Here is an 18,071-nt window from a genome sequence, read left to right as displayed (position 1 = left end):
TCCATGTAATAGAGGACTAGACAAGCATTTCATTGGTACAATTTCAACTTAAAATGAGTAAAGAAAATAGAAAAAATTACAAAATATGTCATTTTGTAATCTATGTTAATTTCCAATTGATGGCATTTTGATAATTTTATCAAAGTTTTAAATAAAAGTTTGAACAACTTTCTTTGCTTACTTTGGACTAAAAATTAGTCATTTGACATTTTTCTTTTGCTTTAAAATAGTGTGTGGGAATTTATTTGTAATATTTTGCAGTGGTTTGTTTTATGTAGTCAATCATGAAAAAAAAAAAAAATCATGAAAAAAAAAAAAAATGATCATTTAGATGCATATGAGATCCATGTACACTAGAACAACAAAGAAAAGGCTTCTCATGCCCAATGGAGAGTCATATGTACAAAATGGTTTTCATGCGAGGCATTGTTGGTTGTTAGGGGCAAAATGGAACCCACCCACCCACCCACAGAAAGCAGGTAGAGAAATGAAAGTACCAACTCTCCTGTTCATCTATCTCATGGATTAACCCATATACTGTCAAGTAGCAACTTTATAATACACACACACACACGAACACACACTGATCACTTACTATATCATTCTTTGTCTTCTGACTACCGAAATGACCAAGTATATCTCATGTATTGACGCATTCAACCAACCCATAATCCTTAGGCTATACCACATTGACTTGGTAAAGATATGAAATGACCATCTCTCCTTATCCTTTATCTCATGGATTAACCAATGTACTGCCAAGTGGCAAATAATGAAGTGTTATACTTCATTAGGAATTGTGATGCCTAGAAGGACCCTAATTTATATATATATATATATATATATATCTTGCACTCTTTTAAATTACATATATATATATATATATATTCTTTGATATAATAAAAAATAATTATATTAAGAAAAATAAAAAAGACTACAATTTCAAATTACATATATATATATATATATTCTTTGATATAATAAAAAATAATTATATTAAGAAAAATAAAAAAGACTACAATTTCTTTCTGATCAAGTTTTTGTTATGAAGGAATTTCCCATGGTTGTATATCTTTTTTTGTCTTTAACAAAATAAGTAAAGAGAATTGTTCTTAACTTCTTATGATCGAACCTAGGGGTATCAGATCCAAGCCCGCACGGCTAGGCCCGAATCGAGGGAACCCAAACACGGGCTTGACCTATTTATTAAACATGTTGGGGTCAAGCTCGGCCTGATTAACATTCGACTTCCCGATGCAAGGGTGCTATTGACGGGTGTCTGATCAGGACCGACTGATTAATAGACCGACTCAGCCCAACTTGTTGAAAGGTAGTTTAGAACCCACTTAAAGTTTGTTCAGAGCTCGTTTACTAAATCTGACATGTTTAAAGCTCATTTAGAGATCAATGACTCATCAACTTGTTTAAAGCCCGTTTAAGACCCATTTAACCCGATTATTTTCAACTCAATTAAAAGATTGATAGGTAATTAATCATTTATAAATAGAATCATGCCTAACATATGAGGAATCATTACTTAAATGGACCGATCATGATGGAAAATCCTAAAGTGGATACCTGAGTAGGCCCAACTGAAACGGCCCGATCCAGCCGAATGACATCCCTGGAACCCTCTCCTCCGTAGGGTGTTCCGTAGGGATACTTACCGTCGGAGAGTTTAGCCACATTAAAAACTAAAATATCGTAAACAATTCCATTCCAATAACATAGGACCACGTGGCCAACTCAAACAGTCGAGGTTTGAGTGACGTTTGACTGCCTTTGAAATTTGAATAATTCTTAATAAAAAAGCTGACTATTCGATTTGGAAAAAAAAAAAAGAAGGAAGAGATAAAAGTATAAAAGCTTCCGAGACTGCATTAAGGCTTCTGACTCAAGCTTTCGCTCCTTAAAGTTTAAACTTTAAAATTAAAATTAAAAAATCAAAAGGGGAATATGATAACATGTAACAAGGTCCACAACCAAATCTGTACATTCCATTCCATGAATACATTTGATTGAAATTTGTGACAAAATGATAAAGATTTCTAGATCCAACGGTAGTATTTTATAGTTTTCGGATCGCACATCCGTACAATTCTTTCTCTATCACAACAAACCCAAAGAGATCGAAGGTTCTGATCCGATGGTTTCTGTACTACACCGCTAGGTTTTATACCCTTTTCCCATTAAAATATAAAGAAGCTGCTTGCATTGCTGTGCAAGCTTGATTTCGTCGTTTCGAAAAAGAAGAGAAAAAACTATTCCAAAAATAAAACGATTCGTTTTGGGAACTTTCTTTATTTCTATTTCATGCATTTCTTTCTTCGTGATTCTTTCTTGTGAGTGAGAGAGTTCTGGCCGATGAGTGGCCGAGTGGGGTAGTGGTAAAGTGATCTGAAATTATTTCAACCTCCACTACAGGGAGAAATATAGAGAGAGAAAAAGAAAAGAGTAGAGTAAAGAGAGAGAAACTGAGAAAGAGTGTTTTGTAGCGGAAGAACAGAGAAGAAAGAACTGGGGTTTCCTTGAATCTAAGGGAAGGGGGGATGGAGAGTTCTCAACAGGAAAGACTAGCGATCATTCTTGGTGGTACAAGTAGTAAAGCTAGATCTCCTCCTGGTTCTAGGGTTTTAGAACCTTCAACTCCAGTTGCAAGAAATGGCGGAACAGGAACTCCTCTTGCGGATGAAACCATCTGGAAGCGACTCCGTGAGGCTGGCTTCGATGAGGATTCCATCAAACGTAGGGATAAGGCTGCTCTCATTGCCTATGTTGCTAAACTCGAAGCTGAGGTCCGTCTATTCCACACTTTCTTTTTAATTTTCCTCTCTGTTTGTCGGTTGAAAGCTTCATCTTTATGTTGATTTTCGTTACCAATTCCGTATTAGTAGTTTCCGATTCAGTTTATGAACAACACTTCAATTTTGGAAATCATTTATCTGTGTTTTGGTTCGAACTTGCTAACATAGTGGGTTTTGATTAGAGCAGTAGGGGAAAGGAGATTCTTGTGCATGTGGCTAGATTAAGCCTCATTTTTGCTCTTAAATTGGTCCAGTTATGAGATGTTCTTTACCCCAACATTTTCTCTTTTTCATTCATTTTTATCTAAAAACCTAATCCTTTCTAGCCAGTGAATTTTAGTATTGTATATGGTATTGATGTTATGCTACTTCCCTGAACTACTTCCAAGATGCATGCTTGCGTCTAATTATTCCCACATTCTTCATTCATTATCCGAGGTCTCATTGCATTGTTTATTTAATTTTATCTAGATTTATGACTATCAGTATCAAATGGGTCTTCTCATATTGGAAAGAAAGGAATGGGTATCTAAGTATGAACAAGTTAAAGCTTCAGCAGATGCAGCTGAAATTAATCATAAACGTGAACAAGCTGCACGTTCAACTGCTTTAGCTGAAGCCATGTTCCGAGAAGAGACTTTAAAGAAGGCTTTGGGAGTTGAAAAAGAGTGTATAGCAAATGTAAGCTTGTGACGGGATCCCTTATTTTTCTGAAGTAAATTCTCACCTGGTCTAAAATGTGCTTATGATGTGGACATTGATTATGTAGAATGTTTCTTCTATGACTGCTTTGTAGATTGAGAAGACCTTACATGAGATGCGTGCCGAATTATCCGAAACAAAAATTGCGGCGGAGAGTAAGATGGCTCAGGCACAAAGTATGATAGAGCATGCTCAGAAAAAAGATACTGAGGCAGAGACGAAGCTACATGCTGCTGAAGCTTTGCAAGCAGAGCGTAGTCGGTATGATCGTGCTGCAGAAAGGAAACTGCAGGAAGTTGAAGCACGTGAAGATGAACTTCGTAGACGTCTCATATCTTTTTATTCTGAGTATGTGCTCTCTCTTCTCCTTTGAACCAATATATTGCCTTTGATTATGTTTTGATTTGGATACAATCGTACAATCATAAATTATGACATGGATCTGTGTACGAAAAAGAATTTTTTAAAGGAACAAACTAAAGTCTGGACCTTGTCAGCAATGTGGATCTAGTTGAGATAAGGAATTTGACTAGTTGCATATCTGGAATTTTTAAATTCTTGTACGGGATTATGATTATTGTTACGTGAGTTTATTTTCTCTTATGATGTAGTTATATTTTTCAGGATACGCTAATGTAACTTGTTTGAATTGGTGGGTGTTTATCTTATGTCTGGAGAATATGGATTTTGCATGTGGCTTTTTGACAGCTAAGCTCTTCCTTTAGCTTCTATGATCATTAAGTAACTAATTTGAACTTCAGTTGTATCCATAAGAAGATATCATGATATCATCTTTATTTTTTGAACACTTACCTTTTGAGTGCAAATGTCCTGGTCTTCATTTTAATTTTGGGGAACTAGTGAATTACCACTCAGCCAAGTTCCTGAAAGCATGATTTGCACTTGTTGCTTTTTACATCTTCATATGTGCTAGTCGTGACGCTAAAGAGAAGGAAATCAGTCTTGAGCGAAAATCATTATGCGAAAGCCAAAGAGTTTTGAAGCAAGGACAAGATCAATTACTTGATGGTCAGGCCCTGCTGAACCAAAGGGAAGAATACATCTTAGGAAGGTCTCAAGAATTGAATTGTCGTGAAAAGGAGTTGGACACCTTAAAAGAAAATATTGAGAACAAATATAGGGCATTTAATGAGGGAAAATCCAATTTGGACCTGAAAATGACTGCCCTTTCAAAAAGAGAAGAGGTGTGTATCCCTTTCCGCTTCTTTTGTTCTGAATACATTCTTTCATTGATTCTTGTTTTCAGGTAACCGAGTCCATATATTTGGGAAAAGGTTATTGTCTTCAGGGTTATAGGATGTTAAGTGATCACTCCTCTTGGTGTTTGTAGGCTGTCATTGAAAGGGAAGCACTACTCAGCAATAAAGAGAAAGAGCTACTGATTCTACACGAAAAGCTTGCAAGCAAGGAATATGTGAGTCTTGGTTTTGAGATTCATACCCCTATTTGGTTAGATATGGTTTTATTGAATACATATGGACCCTTAATCTAGTTTGGCTATCGTTTTCAGTTACTTTTTGTTCACTTTGATCCTTGTTGCTTTACCCTTTTATGTAACTATTTTAGAGAAGTGTGACAAAGACTTAGAAGGCTATTATCAATATTTTCAGTTTCTAAAAATTTGTTTTATATTGGACTAACCATGCAGGATGAGATTCAAAGACTCATAGCTAAAAATGAAATTGCCCTCGCAAAGAGGAAGTCTGACTTTGAAACAGAGCTGGAAGTAAAGCGCAAGCAAATGGAGGATGAAATTGAAACCAAGAGACGGGGCTATGAGTTGAGGGAGGTTGATCTTAATCAGAAGGAGGAACTAATCCAGGAGAAGGAGGATGACCTTGAAGTTCACTCAAGAGCACTAATAGAAAGAGAGCAGGATTTAGCAGAGAGGTCAAAATTACTTGAGGAGAAAGAAAAAAGTCTTAACAAAGCTGAAAAAGAGGTAGAATTGGAGAAGATAAGTATGGAGAAAGAAAGAGAAGAGATCAATAATATGAGGTTGGACCTTCAGAAGTCTATTGATTCACTGGAAAACAAAAGGAAACAAGTCCAGGAAGCGCAAGAAAAGTTAGAGGCCATGAAGAGTGAAAGGGCAGAGTTACTGATCCTAGAGATGAAACTTAAGGAAGAAATTGATTGTATCAGGGCTCAGAAGCTTGAGTTGATGACTGAAGCAGATGAACTGAAAGCAGAGAAGGCAAAGTTTGAAACTGAGTGGGAGATGATTGATGAAAAAAGGGAAGAACTACGAAAAGAAGCAGAACGTATTGCCGAGGAGAGAGAAGCAGTTTCCAAGTTGCTCAAAGAAGAACGTGACAGCCTAAAATTGGAGAAGGATGCACTTCAGGATCAATTAAAAAATGATGTGGAATCTATTTCCAGTGAGCACCAAACCTTCATCAGTAAGATGGAGCATGAGCATTCAGAGTGGTTTAGCAAGATTCAGCAAGAGCGTGCTGATTTTGTTCTCGACATTGAGATGCAGAAGAAGGAGTTGGAAAGTCGCATTGATAAGAGAAGGGAGGAAATAGAAAATTATTTAAGAGAGAGGGAGGAAGCCTTTGAGGAAGAAAAAGCCAGAGAACTTCGTCATCTCAGTTCTCTGAAAGAAAGAGTCACAAAAGAATTGGAAGACATTGCTTTGGAGATGAAAAGACTTGAGAATGACAGAATAGAGATCAACCTTGATCGGGAGCAAAGGGAAAGGGAATGGGCTGATATCAGAAATGCCATTGAAGAACTGCAGATACAAAGGGAAAAACTGAAGAACCAGCGGGTATTATTGCATGCTGATAGAGAAGCAATTCATATCCAAATCCAACATCTTAAAAAGTTGGAGGATGTGAAAATTGCATCAGAAAATGTGGCATCAGATATGCATCTAGGTGATTTCAAGAATAGCAGAAGAAGGTTTCCTGCCAAGAAATGCTTAAATATACCAACTACTTTACAGATTACTGAGGAAAAATCCCATCTATCAAAAGAGGCTATTTGTGATGCCTCTAAGCTGGGGTTGCTTTGTAAGCAAGAAGCATATAATATTTCACCTCCTAGCTCTACCCCACTTTCATGGCTGAAACGATGTACTGAATTGATATTCAAACATTATCCTGAAAAGCCTGCAGTTAAGCATGGAGAACAGATGCTTGCATCTGAGTTCAAGGATGCAAATTTGAATTTACTAGAGAGTGAATATTCTCAAAATACTCAGAAAAATTTGTTGGCACAATTAGAGAATATTGAGGACCTGAGATCCACAGAAAATGATAGCACAGAGAAAAAGTTGAACAGGACACATCCTTTGGCTTCTGTCCTTGAAGAGGACAAAGTGATACTTGAAGTGCCTGCTGTTAGCAAGGATGGAAGAGGTACACATAATTTGGCATCTGCATGTGGAACAGATGTAGCTGAAAATTGTGTCGACTCAGTTTCTGAAGAGTGTCATCCCCCTGGAAGAAAAAGACTTCTAAATGCTTCCTCTTATGATCATGTTGATACAGAATTAAAGAAAATGCAGAATAATAAGAAACGGAGGCAACAAAAGGGTGCCTCAGAGACCCCATGGTAAGAGACAGCGACCAACTGTCTTAGTTTTTGTCTTGTCTTGTACTTTAAAATTTGTTGCCAAGAATGACAATTTCTTGATGAATTCATTTTTAATACTCTTTATGTTGTTTGACTTTGTGCATTGTTTGTTATGTAATTTATTTATTTTGTCAGTGTGACCTCGATGCGACCAGTCTCTCTAGATGAAAATTATTGCATTGAACATTCAGCGGAACAAGAGAAAGGGGTCTGTTTGCAGAATCAAGTACCAGCATTTAACCCGGATGGTCCTCAAGGTGGAGAACCAGAAAAACAAGCTAATTATCATCGGGTAGGGAATGATATCTCATCTTGTGGCTTGAAGACACAAAAGAGGATACATGAAGAGACACTGTTGGATGCTGATGAAGAACTGTTAAGGCAGCATAATCTGGTGAGTTTAATATTTAATAAAATGCTGGCTATATACAATGTTTTAGGTATTGCCCAAACATATGCTCCAAATAGAAGAGTTGAAATCAAAATCTCTGTGGTTTTGGTTGATCAAGTTTTAGATATTCCAAATATTTTGGTTAAAAATTTGACATTTCTTAATTATTAAATTATTTTTCTGCTATGGTTTTTCTTAGGTTTAATATTTTACTTTAGGGAAAAAGATCCCCACACTGACAATGTGGGGATCCTTTCCCATGCCCTGTCACATTCTGACCATGCAGGCCTTGTATTGACTCTCTCTCCTTCCTGACTGGCCGAAACCATTTCCTGTGCCATGAATGTGGTGTAGGGTAGGAGATTTCCCCCATACTGCTGGCATGGGAACCCTTTGCCTTAACTTTATACATGACTATACGATGTAAAAGTACTCTCAAAGTCGCCCTCTAATTTTTTATTTTCCCCTTTTTGTATTTTTGAAGTATATGATTATTGTTGTTCCTAATGTGTTATTTGTATTATGAGTGAGGTTCTCTGAGCATGCAACCAGAGTTGTCAAGGTGGCAAGGCTCTAGAGGGGTGCTTAAGCGCTTAGGTGCCAAGGCGCCCAAGTGCTATTTTTTATTTCCCCTCTTTTTAACATATTTAGTATGCTTCATATGCTTTATGCCATAAAAATCAATATTAAGCCACATCAAGGCATAAAAAATCAACATTAAGTCACATCAATCATAAAAAAATCAATATTTAGAGTAATGCTTTTGTTCTCTAATAAGTTTGATTTGTCAAATGATTTTCTTTTATATGAGACTTTTTGATTTTAATAGAGCACAAAACCAGCTTTCCAATAATTCCAAGATTGCTTAAATCTGATTTATATTGAAGGACTTATATTATGATCAAACCTTATTTGGTGTGTGTGAGAATGTTGATTAAAATCGCCGTAATGGAAATAAATTTTTAGACAATCAAAACAAAAAATTATTTTACTATTATGGTTTTTAGTGATGTTCTATCACAGTAAGATTTATGAAATTCTTAGATTTGAGAAAAACCCTAGCATTTGGAAGTTGAAAATTGCCCTTGCAACCTTACAACCAAAAATTCAGTTTTTGTTCAAGAACTGAGAGTTGACTTTTTATCCTATAGGAATTTGAACTTTAACTATTTTTATTATATTCATTTGGGGGTGTTTGCTTATCTATGAATAATATCTATCTTAAGTAAATGAAATACTAAAAAACGAGTCTAGTATTTTGAATTAAATAGCGAGTAGATGTAACCTTTGTAGAACAACTTTTCTTTTATAAATAAAACTAATTATAAAGTTGTTTCTTATCTAATAAGGGAACCATAGAAAAAGTGGATCTTGATGATAAAAGAAAAAATAAAAATCAATTCGAGAATATGAAATTTCTAGTAAATCTTTAAGATTGAAAATTACAATATAAAAGTGAGCAAACTTACATAGAAATAACTTACAAGCAAACCCGAGGAAGCAAATACAATTGATGTTGATAGAAACGTGAACTGACAACTCTCAAAACTAAAATTGAAAGTTAAAACTTAAAAATTAAGGTGATTACACATACTCTGTCCAATCGAGCAAGACATTGCCTTTTATAGATAGATGAAAGCTTTGGATTTCAATTTAGTCTTCAATTGAGATCACCTAAAGATAAGGTGGCAAATAAGGTTGTAGGAACATCATTATTGCAGAGCTGATAAGTTTCACTTTGAGGAAATATGCGTGTCCTTTGCAGGAACATTTCATTTTCTAAGCTAAGGGGTCTTTGAGGGAGTTTGCTTTTTGCCAAAGAGATAAGGCTGCTAAAGGGTTGAGGAACAGCTTCAAGAGCAGCATTAAAAAAGATTCGATGACATTTTCACGTGGATAATCCACTATTTTTCATTTGGAATCTTTTAGACGGGGAGTGAATTATTATATTGTCCACTCGTGACAATCATTATAATATGTCTATTGGAGCATGACACATGCTAAGACGTCAGTCCGACTCATATGGTACTAGGCGTAGGGGCTTGACACCTGGGAAGAGAGGATGAAGCTTTTCCTCTAACAAGGCATTGAGCCAAAATGCAATAAGGCCTATTTTTTTATTCATTATTAGACATTTAGACCTAAAAATCGGGTCGTTGAACTTTTTGAAAATTATTGATTGATTGTGGTCGACCATTTGATTTGTAGAAGATGATGAAGAAGAAATTTGATCAGGATTGGGATCAAAACCAATAACTGCTAGAATTTGAGTTCGAATTTGAGCATTGGATAAAAGAGGGTTTTTTTTGGTTGAAGCTATTAAATCAGTGACTTGAGGGGGCTTCTTGCTGAGATAATGAGGAAGCTCTAGTAGAAGGAAAATCATCACTCATGCCTTGTTTAGGTACAAACTTAGAGCAAAAAATATTGGCGATATCAAATTTATCCCACCATTTGATAAAAAGATGTTCAAGAGTAGGAACATAATCCCATTCATCGAGAGAGGCTACATAAGTCCACTTGAGAATCTATGGAATCTCATAGAGGATGAAAAGTTGGACAAATAGAGACCTTGGATTCGGAGGCCTATTGAAATCTTGGAATTTTTGCATTGATTCAATAAGTGCTACAGGAAGAAATTCATTACGAGGAGGGCCCCAAGAGAAGAACCATATCATGAACCAGTTTGGGACACTTGATAAGCTGCGTTGATGACAAAACTTTACAAACCGACTGTGAGAATCTTGCTCGTTCCAATTTAAGAACACAGTTTCCTATGCTTTGATATAATCATAATAATCATAAGACCTTAATTTTAGGCTTGAGAGATCTTGAAATTGTCTCTTTGAAGAAGGGTTAGGACCCCCATTCTTGCCAAGAGATAATATCAAATATTTGAAGTTTAGAATAAGCCTTAACATAAGAATGTCGGAGAGTGTGCTGAATATTAGCAGAAAAAATTCTGGTCTTGTTACCATAAATAGGATGAAGATCTTTAAGATAAACGGTAGCAATTTTTGATGGAGTTCCCATGAGGTGAATATTTTCAACTATAAGAACTCTGATAAAATTGGTTTAAAAATCTGGAGAGTTATTGGCAACCTGGGATAAGGTTGAAGCAAATTGAGATGATATTGGAGATGGAGATGGAGAAGGAGAAGGTTGGAGTTGTCTAGAAGGGGCAGGAGAAAGGTTTATTCCTTGGGAAGCAGAGGCAGGATTGAGAACCTTGATCTTAGGTTTTGGAGCCCTGCAGAAACTCACGAGTAAGAAAATCAGGGAAATTGTTAGTTTCTCCTTTAAAAAATTTAATATCAAAATAAAAAACTGAAAGTACTGACTTCCATCTAGCAAATATTTGTTTAGATGCTAGGTGATGCAGATAAGTCATTTAATGAGCTTATTTTTATTGGAAATAAGCCTTAGGTTGAGTTATGTATGTGTTGGGCTTTAGATCCCATGGGTTTTCTTTGTAATGTGCCACTTTAATGGGCTTAAAATATGGGTAAAAAATAGGAAAACGAGATTTAATTCATTAGTTTAGTTAGAGTCCTGTTTTCAGTTTACCTTCTTTGTTATTTTAGTTTCCTAGTCAGGTTAGGTTTCCCAATCAGTTAAGGATTGGGTTAGGCCTTTCTTTTTTAGTGTTTGAGTCAGTTTTGAGTCTTCTTTATAAGTTTGTAAAGGGCTACAACCTAAAACACGAATTTGATTGAATGAAAGTTTATTTTTGCTATCTGCAAAATTATTTCCTGAGAAAGGATGATCATCAGCTAAGATAGCCATTCCTTTACCCCCATTCTTCCCTTCATTTTCTTATTTCTGTTTTGTTCATAGTATCTACCCCTGGATCTAATTTTTATTGAATTTACTAAAGATCCTACCTGGGATTAGATCACAAGTGATCTAATTTTACATTAATTGGTATTAGAGCTAACCTAATCGAGGATGGAGCCACGTGATTTTCAGAGAAAATTACTCAATACATGTTCTTTGATTAGGTAAAGGAATTAAATGCCTACTTTGATTCCTACAGCTTGACAGAGACACGACTTCAATATGCTTGTTCCCAAATGAGTGATTGTGCTCGAATCAAATGGAGAATCCGCGAAAGGCAACTTCAAGCCCGAGGACGGGAGCCTAGAACTTGGGAGGAGATAGAGTATGAGTTGGCGGGCATGTACCTATCTAAATGTGAATGAAGTATGTACTTCCCTCCACTAGAGTTCATTTTGATTGCACCCCAAAAGCCACCCACAGGTGACGAGAGTATGAAGGAATTGTTAGGCCACGTGGCCACTATGTTGCAACAAATTGAAAAGGAGCAACATGAGAGGAGACCTCCAACCAATGAACCAGAGTAAAAAGTTGAGGTTAGTGTTGTAGAAATTCTAACGTTTGTGATGAATGTGAACAGCCAAGAGGAAGATCCTAAGGAGCTTGAGATTGAAATTGTGGAGGTCAAGAACACAGTGGTTGAAGGTGTACATGTGGATGATCCCATGGATACATTTGAGGTTATTGAAGCTGAGCATGTGGAGTTCATCATCCCATTAAAGTATCTAGAAGATTGTGCCCCTCACATTCTAGACTATATTCATGTCTTCAAAGAATTGCCTGAGTTTTATGATGGACTGCAACTTAAACTTCATCACACCAAGGTCGTCGTTCTCATGTTCAAAACTCAACCTAGAGTTTTTTTTATTATTATTATTATTTTTTTTAAGTGGTGGAGAATTGATGCAGATAAGTCATTTAATGGGCTTATTTTATTGGAAATAAGCCTTAGATTGGGTCTTTGCCCATGGGTTTTCTTTGTAATGTGCCACTTTAAAGGGCCTAAATCCTGGGTAGAAAGTAGAAAAACGAGATTTAATTCATTAGTTTAGTTAGAGTCCTGTTTTGAGTCTACCTTCTTTGTTATTTCAGTTTCCTAGTCAGTTTAGGTTTCTTAATTAGTTAGGGATATGGTTAGGCCTTTCTTTTTTAGTGTTCGAGTCAATTTTGAGTTTTCTATATAAGTTTGTAAAGGGGTTCAACCTAAAACACGAATTTGATTGAATGAAAGTTTATTTTTGCTATCTGCAAAATTATTCCCTGAGAAAGGATGATCATCAGCTGAGATAGCTGAGGGTGAGAGACCCAAGCTAAGATAGCCATTCCCCTACCTCTATTCTTCCTTCATTCTCTTATTTTTGTTTTGTTCATATTATCTGCCCCTGGATCTGATTTTTATTGAATTTACTAAAGATCCTACCTGGGATTAGATCAATGTGAGCCAATCTTACATTACTAGCTTTTTTTACATCCTTTTCATTAATATCTTTAGAATTTTTTATGAAAGGATTCCTATAGAATCTAAGTTTGTTAATATCCAGCATACTCTCCGAAGTTCTTATGTTAAATCTTTTTCTAAGTTTCAAGTATTTGATATTATCTCTTGGCGAGAGTGGGGTCTTAATGCTTCTTCAAAGAAACAATTTCAAGATCTCTTAAGCCTAAAATTAAAGTCTTACGATTATTACTATTATATCAAAGCATGGGAAACCGTGTTCTTAGATCAGCACGAGTAGGATTCCCATTGTTGGTTCGTAAAGTTTTTTCATTATCTTCTACGGATTAGATGATCGACCTCAAATCAGTTGATAGTTTTCAAAAAGCTCAACAAAATGATTTTTATGTCTAATAATGAAAAAAAGAGAGGACTTATTGCATTTTGGCCCAGTGCCTTGTTCGTCTTGGTATGCGTCATGCTCCATTATAGGCGTACTATAATGACTGTCACGAGTGGATAGTATAATAATTCACTCCCTATTTGAAAGATTCCAAATGGAAAACAATGGATTATCCATGTGGAATTGCCATCGGATCTTTCTTGAAGCTGTTGCTCAACTCTCTAGGAACCTCATCTCTTTGGCTGAAAGCAAGTTCCCTCGAAGGCCCCCTAGCTTCAAATATGAAATGTCTCTACAAAGGATATACGTCTTTTCTCAAAGCAAAACTTATTGGCGCTGCAATAATGATATATCCCCACGACTTCATCTGCACCTTATCTTTAGGTGATCTCAATTGAAGACTAAAATGTAGTGTCTTGCTCGGTGGATGGAGAATGTGTAATCATCTTAAGTTTTAACTTTCAATTTTAGTTTTGAGAGTTGTCAGTTCACGTTTCTATCAATATCAGTTGTATTTGCTTCATCGGGTTTTCTTTTAAGCTACTTCTATGTAAGTTTTCTCACTTTTTTTGTAATATGCTTGCAAAAAATCTTTGTAAACAAGAAATTTTCAGTCGTAATGATTTACTAGAAATTTCATATTCTCGAATTGATTTATATTTGTTTTTTTATCATCAAGATCCATTTTTTTGTTGTTCCCTTATTAGGGAAGAAACAACTATTATAATTAGTCTTATTTATAAAAGAAAAACTGTTTTACAAAGGTTACATATACTTGCTTCTGGTATCAGAGCCAAGTTACGAAGTCGTATGGAAGCACTTTGTTGTACCTTGTATCAGCTTTTGCCATATAGGTTGTCACCCAAGTCGTACATAAGCCGATTGCCGTGAAAAACACGTGAAAGCGTTCGTATTGACAGATAGCTATATTGACACGATACCCTTATTGACTTGTAAGATTGCTTCAATATTTAGACTCAGTCATAAGAGATCTTCCACTTCTTCTGAAACAAGTAAAACCCCAGAGTTTCTTCATAACTCTAAAGAAGTCATATTTAGAAATATTGAAAAAAATATTGCAAATTGGACCAACCTTAAAATTGCTGATACTATATATCATAAGGGAACTTCTGTTTTCACAACGATTATGCCTTTAAAACCTGTGAAAGCTCTTTCTATAGCTTCAATTACTAACCGCTTCTCAAATTCAGTAGCATACGCTTAAGAGGATATAAATATATTCATATTGGTTTAATTCAGGTAGCCATAAAATCTTTAACAAGAATAGGCTAAATGCAGTCCTAGCCATTGTCCGTGATGCGAGACATAATAGTTTTGGAGATTCAATTTGGAATGGTTGAAACTAGTCTTTGTGAAGGACCTATTTATTTTGAGTGTTACCCAGACTTCCTTCTCTAACTGATTCTAATATCTTGGTCTCTCGTCTTAAATATTTAGACTCAAGGTTTTGATATGAAACCTGGATCCTAGAATCTTGCTGTCATATATCGTATCTATTGTAAGTGCCAAACTAGTGATTTGCAGTAAGGCGACAATCGACATAGTGGAGTGCACCAATAAGGGGTGACAGAACAGTTTCGTATATTGGGGCGGAGAGGTCATTTCATTTCATGAGATTTTCATTATCCGTTTTCAGTAATGGAAACAATTTTCCGTTACTGATGAAATAACAACTGTACAACTTCCTTATTCACTACCCGTTTCAGCAGTTTTCCGTTACTGATGAAATAACAACTGAACAACTTCCTTTTTGTACTTGAAATAGGGACTATGCTAGCAATTCTCATTCTTCTCATTTTCCTCTTCCTTTGGAACTTTGTGTATTTTTGCAGTCTCAAAGTGAAGTTATGAGGAGCAGTCCCAAGCTTAATGATCAAGTCAAGTCAAAACAAGAGAATGGAGGAAAAATAGATGAAATGACTGAAGATGTGGCAACTTGATCCAGTAAAAGCTACATTGTACCTGGAGGTTAGGTATTGAATCTGAACGTGAATGTGAATGGTTTTGTTGCTTGCGAATGAAATTAACAGATGATGCCTGAATTTTTCTTTCTTAGTCTATATTATTCTCTATGATTTTTAGAGCATTAGGAAGCAATGGCTGCTTGTTTGACAATCTTGTCTGGTGTGCTGTGCGACACAGGGATAACTGGCAAATTCAAGGAACTGGTGAATGGCTTTGTCAAAATATCTGGAGAAATCTGTAAATGCTGTCCATTTTGTATTGATATTTTCCTGTGTGAGATATGGTTTTAAGGTTCTATGATGTCAAATTTTTGGTGACCTGGTGGCCTCTGTATCTCTTTATAGATCGTGATTATGTATTTTTGGGAAAATAGAAGTTGCTCTGGGGCCCTACTAGTATTTGAATGTTGGGAACCTTTCTCAATCTTGTTTGAAATGGTTATCAATGGTGGATCAATGGTGATGGGGTTGGGTTGACCTTGAAAATGAAATAAAAATGAACATGAACATGAGTTCATGAAAATGTTTAACATGGTTTGACCTCAATGTATTCTATGTTATCATTTCCGTGTGTTTGGTTATAATACGAGCTCTTTTACTTGTGGGTTGTGGTTATTATTTTACGAGGAATTATTTTTCATCACACTATCAATCTCACTTTAGCTGCCCATTAAAGAAATTCAACCATCCTTCTAACCAAACATGAAACTTTTCATGGGGAAATTTGTGAAATTTGTTTCCTCTTCTCCTTTCCTTGTCAAATTCGCCAATACATTTAACAATTTATATTAAAAAAGGAATAGGGTTCAATAGGAGAGTGCATCAATAAGCTGCTATAGAACGATATCATACATCAGGGAACTTTGGGCAAGGGGTTGGGCATGTTAGCGGGTGACCCAAGAATATAAGGAATGCTAGGGTTGGGCATGTTAGCGGGTGACCCAAGAATATAAGGAATGCTAGCGTTTGTTGGATTTCGTTAATTTGATTTAAATAATTGGATTAATATTTATTATTATAATCCTATATTCTTGGATTATAATAATCCGAGAGAGAGAGAGAGAGAGAGGGGGAGAGATGGCATGATTTTTCTCTCCCCTCCACCGTGAACCTACGCCAACCCAACCGCTACATATCCTCTCTCTCTCTCGAGCCACACCCTTGTGCATCATCGTACAAGCCCTCAGCCTCCACTGCAAACACCACCCCTCCCCTACCATTCCACAATCTACAATGCCCATTGCCTGCTCCCAATTGCTCAGTCCCTCCCCTTTCCCTTTGTCGGCTCTGCCCTCTGCATCTTATGCTCATCTCCTTGTATCTCCCTCCCCTTGCAACTTGACACCGATCCCTTTTTATCCCTCCCGTGCCCCAACCCACCTCCACCCGCATCAGAAACTTCCATTTTGATTTCCCTCCAAGAAAGTTCCAAGAAAGTCCCAAATCTGCACTCCACCTTTGAATTGCTCCACTTTGCCTCCTACTTTGCAATCCCTTGCCTCTCCTCTTACATCTTTGATCATTCTCAATTCCCTCAAGAGGGCAATAATGGTCCCTCTAGTCGATGCTACTTGATTCTAGTTCTCCATTCAATGCAAACCCAGAATTCGAAGTATTCCACGGGATCACTCCCTAGATTCTATTAGAATTTCATCAAACATACGTAACATTCATTGCTCCAAATTTAGAATATAGAATACATATATGTACAAGAGCATTTTCAATTAGATGTTCAACTCAAACCCATATTTATTTAGAGACAAGTGCATGTACAACTCGACCATGGTGTAAGTAATTCAAATCATTAGTGGCAGTGGCGATGGATGCAAAGATGTAGCATCGTTTAACTGCGACCTTTTCTGTCAAGAAGAAGGTGAAGCAGGAGGAGCCTCCTGGCTCATTCATTACCTAAAGGAAAAAAAATTATTAAAAGATCAATTTATATTCTTCTTTTCATGTAGCTTTATTATTATTATTATTATTATTATTATTATTATTATTATTATAAATGAGATTTTTTTCATGTCGCTTATCTTCATTTACCAATGGAATATTTGTTTTACTTCATTTTTTTTTAGGTGTTTTACTGCATCTCACTTCCCTTCTTTTCCGACCGTCTCACTTCATTTCTAAGCAAAGAGAGCTCAACAGGCTAAAAGCTAGACAAATTCCAAACCCACCATATGAAAATGTCAGGAACTCGTTTTACATCTATTGGTTGGTTTTTGGAACTAACCACATACATAATTGTCATTGCCCATCTCAACATTAGGTTCTCATTTGCCAACCATTGGTTGGCTTTTGGAATTAACCACATATGTAATTGTTCTTGTCCATCTCAAAAATACTGTGTATTTCAAGTACTCCTTATCTAGTTTTGATCACTACCTTTTTTTAATAATAATTCAAAGGAAAAATCTTGTTGTTATCATGGTAGTGAAAAAAGAAAAATCATATCCTTATTTTTCTTTTAATAATATATATATTTAATGAAGTTAAATCATGTTATTTGAATATTTCACATAAATATTGTACTAAATAATTTTATAACTTTTGGCAATAAGATTAGGGACAATTAAAACAAAGTTACGACTTCATAGTTCACCAATTTGGTGACAAGAAGTTGCATCTTAATTTAAATTGTAGGATTTTTTTTTTCTTTTTTGGTCAACATGTTAGCCAAGTACACTCTTAGCAAAAAGTGAAAAAGAAAATGGAAAAAAAAAAAAATAGAATACACCTAAAAGAAAGCAAGAGGGACATGTGCTAGTCTTGAGCCTGAGGCAGTCCTCGTTATATTAGATTTGAATTTTGAACACACGGTGAGATTTAATTTTGTTTCTCTTTGTATTCATGTAATCAAAGTACTAGGCCCTTAACAGAGTCAAGGAAACGATGCTCATCAAAC

The 18,071-nt window shown here is 35.9% G+C and overlaps 1 protein-coding gene across 2 annotated transcripts; it reads left to right on the top strand.

Moving 5' to 3' along the window:
* The first annotated feature begins 2,233 nt into the window (after positions 1 to 2,233).
* On the top strand, positions 2,234 to 15,726 carry LOC122065006 (protein CROWDED NUCLEI 4-like). 2 transcript variants are annotated; one of them, XM_042628804.1, is made up of 9 exons: positions 2,234 to 2,795; positions 3,276 to 3,485; positions 3,601 to 3,854; positions 4,441 to 4,711; positions 4,858 to 4,941; positions 5,176 to 7,091; positions 7,248 to 7,506; positions 15,032 to 15,167; positions 15,342 to 15,726. In XM_042628804.1, exons 1-8 carry the CDS (start codon positions 2,550 to 2,552, stop codon positions 15,137 to 15,139), a joined length of 3,348 nt encoding a protein of 1,115 aa, XP_042484738.1. In that variant the 5' UTR covers positions 2,234 to 2,549; the 3' UTR covers positions 15,140 to 15,167; positions 15,342 to 15,726. The 2 variants fall into 2 exon arrangements, with proteins under 2 accessions (XP_042484738.1, XP_042484737.1); XM_042628803.1 differs by having other exon boundaries at positions 15,032 to 15,172.
* The last annotated feature ends 2,345 nt before the right edge of the window (positions 15,727 to 18,071 follow it).

Source organism: Macadamia integrifolia, unplaced genomic scaffold, assembly GCF_013358625.1.
Source record: "Macadamia integrifolia cultivar HAES 741 unplaced genomic scaffold, SCU_Mint_v3 scaffold1851, whole genome shotgun sequence".
In the NCBI taxonomy this organism is placed as follows: Eukaryota; Viridiplantae; Streptophyta; class Magnoliopsida; order Proteales; family Proteaceae; genus Macadamia; species Macadamia integrifolia.
The sequence above is the reverse complement of the archived record's forward strand: the minus strand, read 5'-3'. Positions and strand labels throughout refer to the sequence as shown.

Coding starts and splice junctions, on each gene's coding strand:
- LOC122065006 (XM_042628804.1), top strand. CDS start 2,550: ATGGAGAGTTCTCAACAGGAAAGACTAGCGATCATTCTTGGTGGTACA. Junction 2,796..3,275: donor TTGCTAAACTCGAAGCTGAG/GTCCGTCTATTC, acceptor AATTTTATCTAG/ATTTATGACTATCAGTATCA. Junction 3,486..3,600: donor AAAAAGAGTGTATAGCAAAT/GTAAGCTTGTGA, acceptor ACTGCTTTGTAG/ATTGAGAAGACCTTACATGA.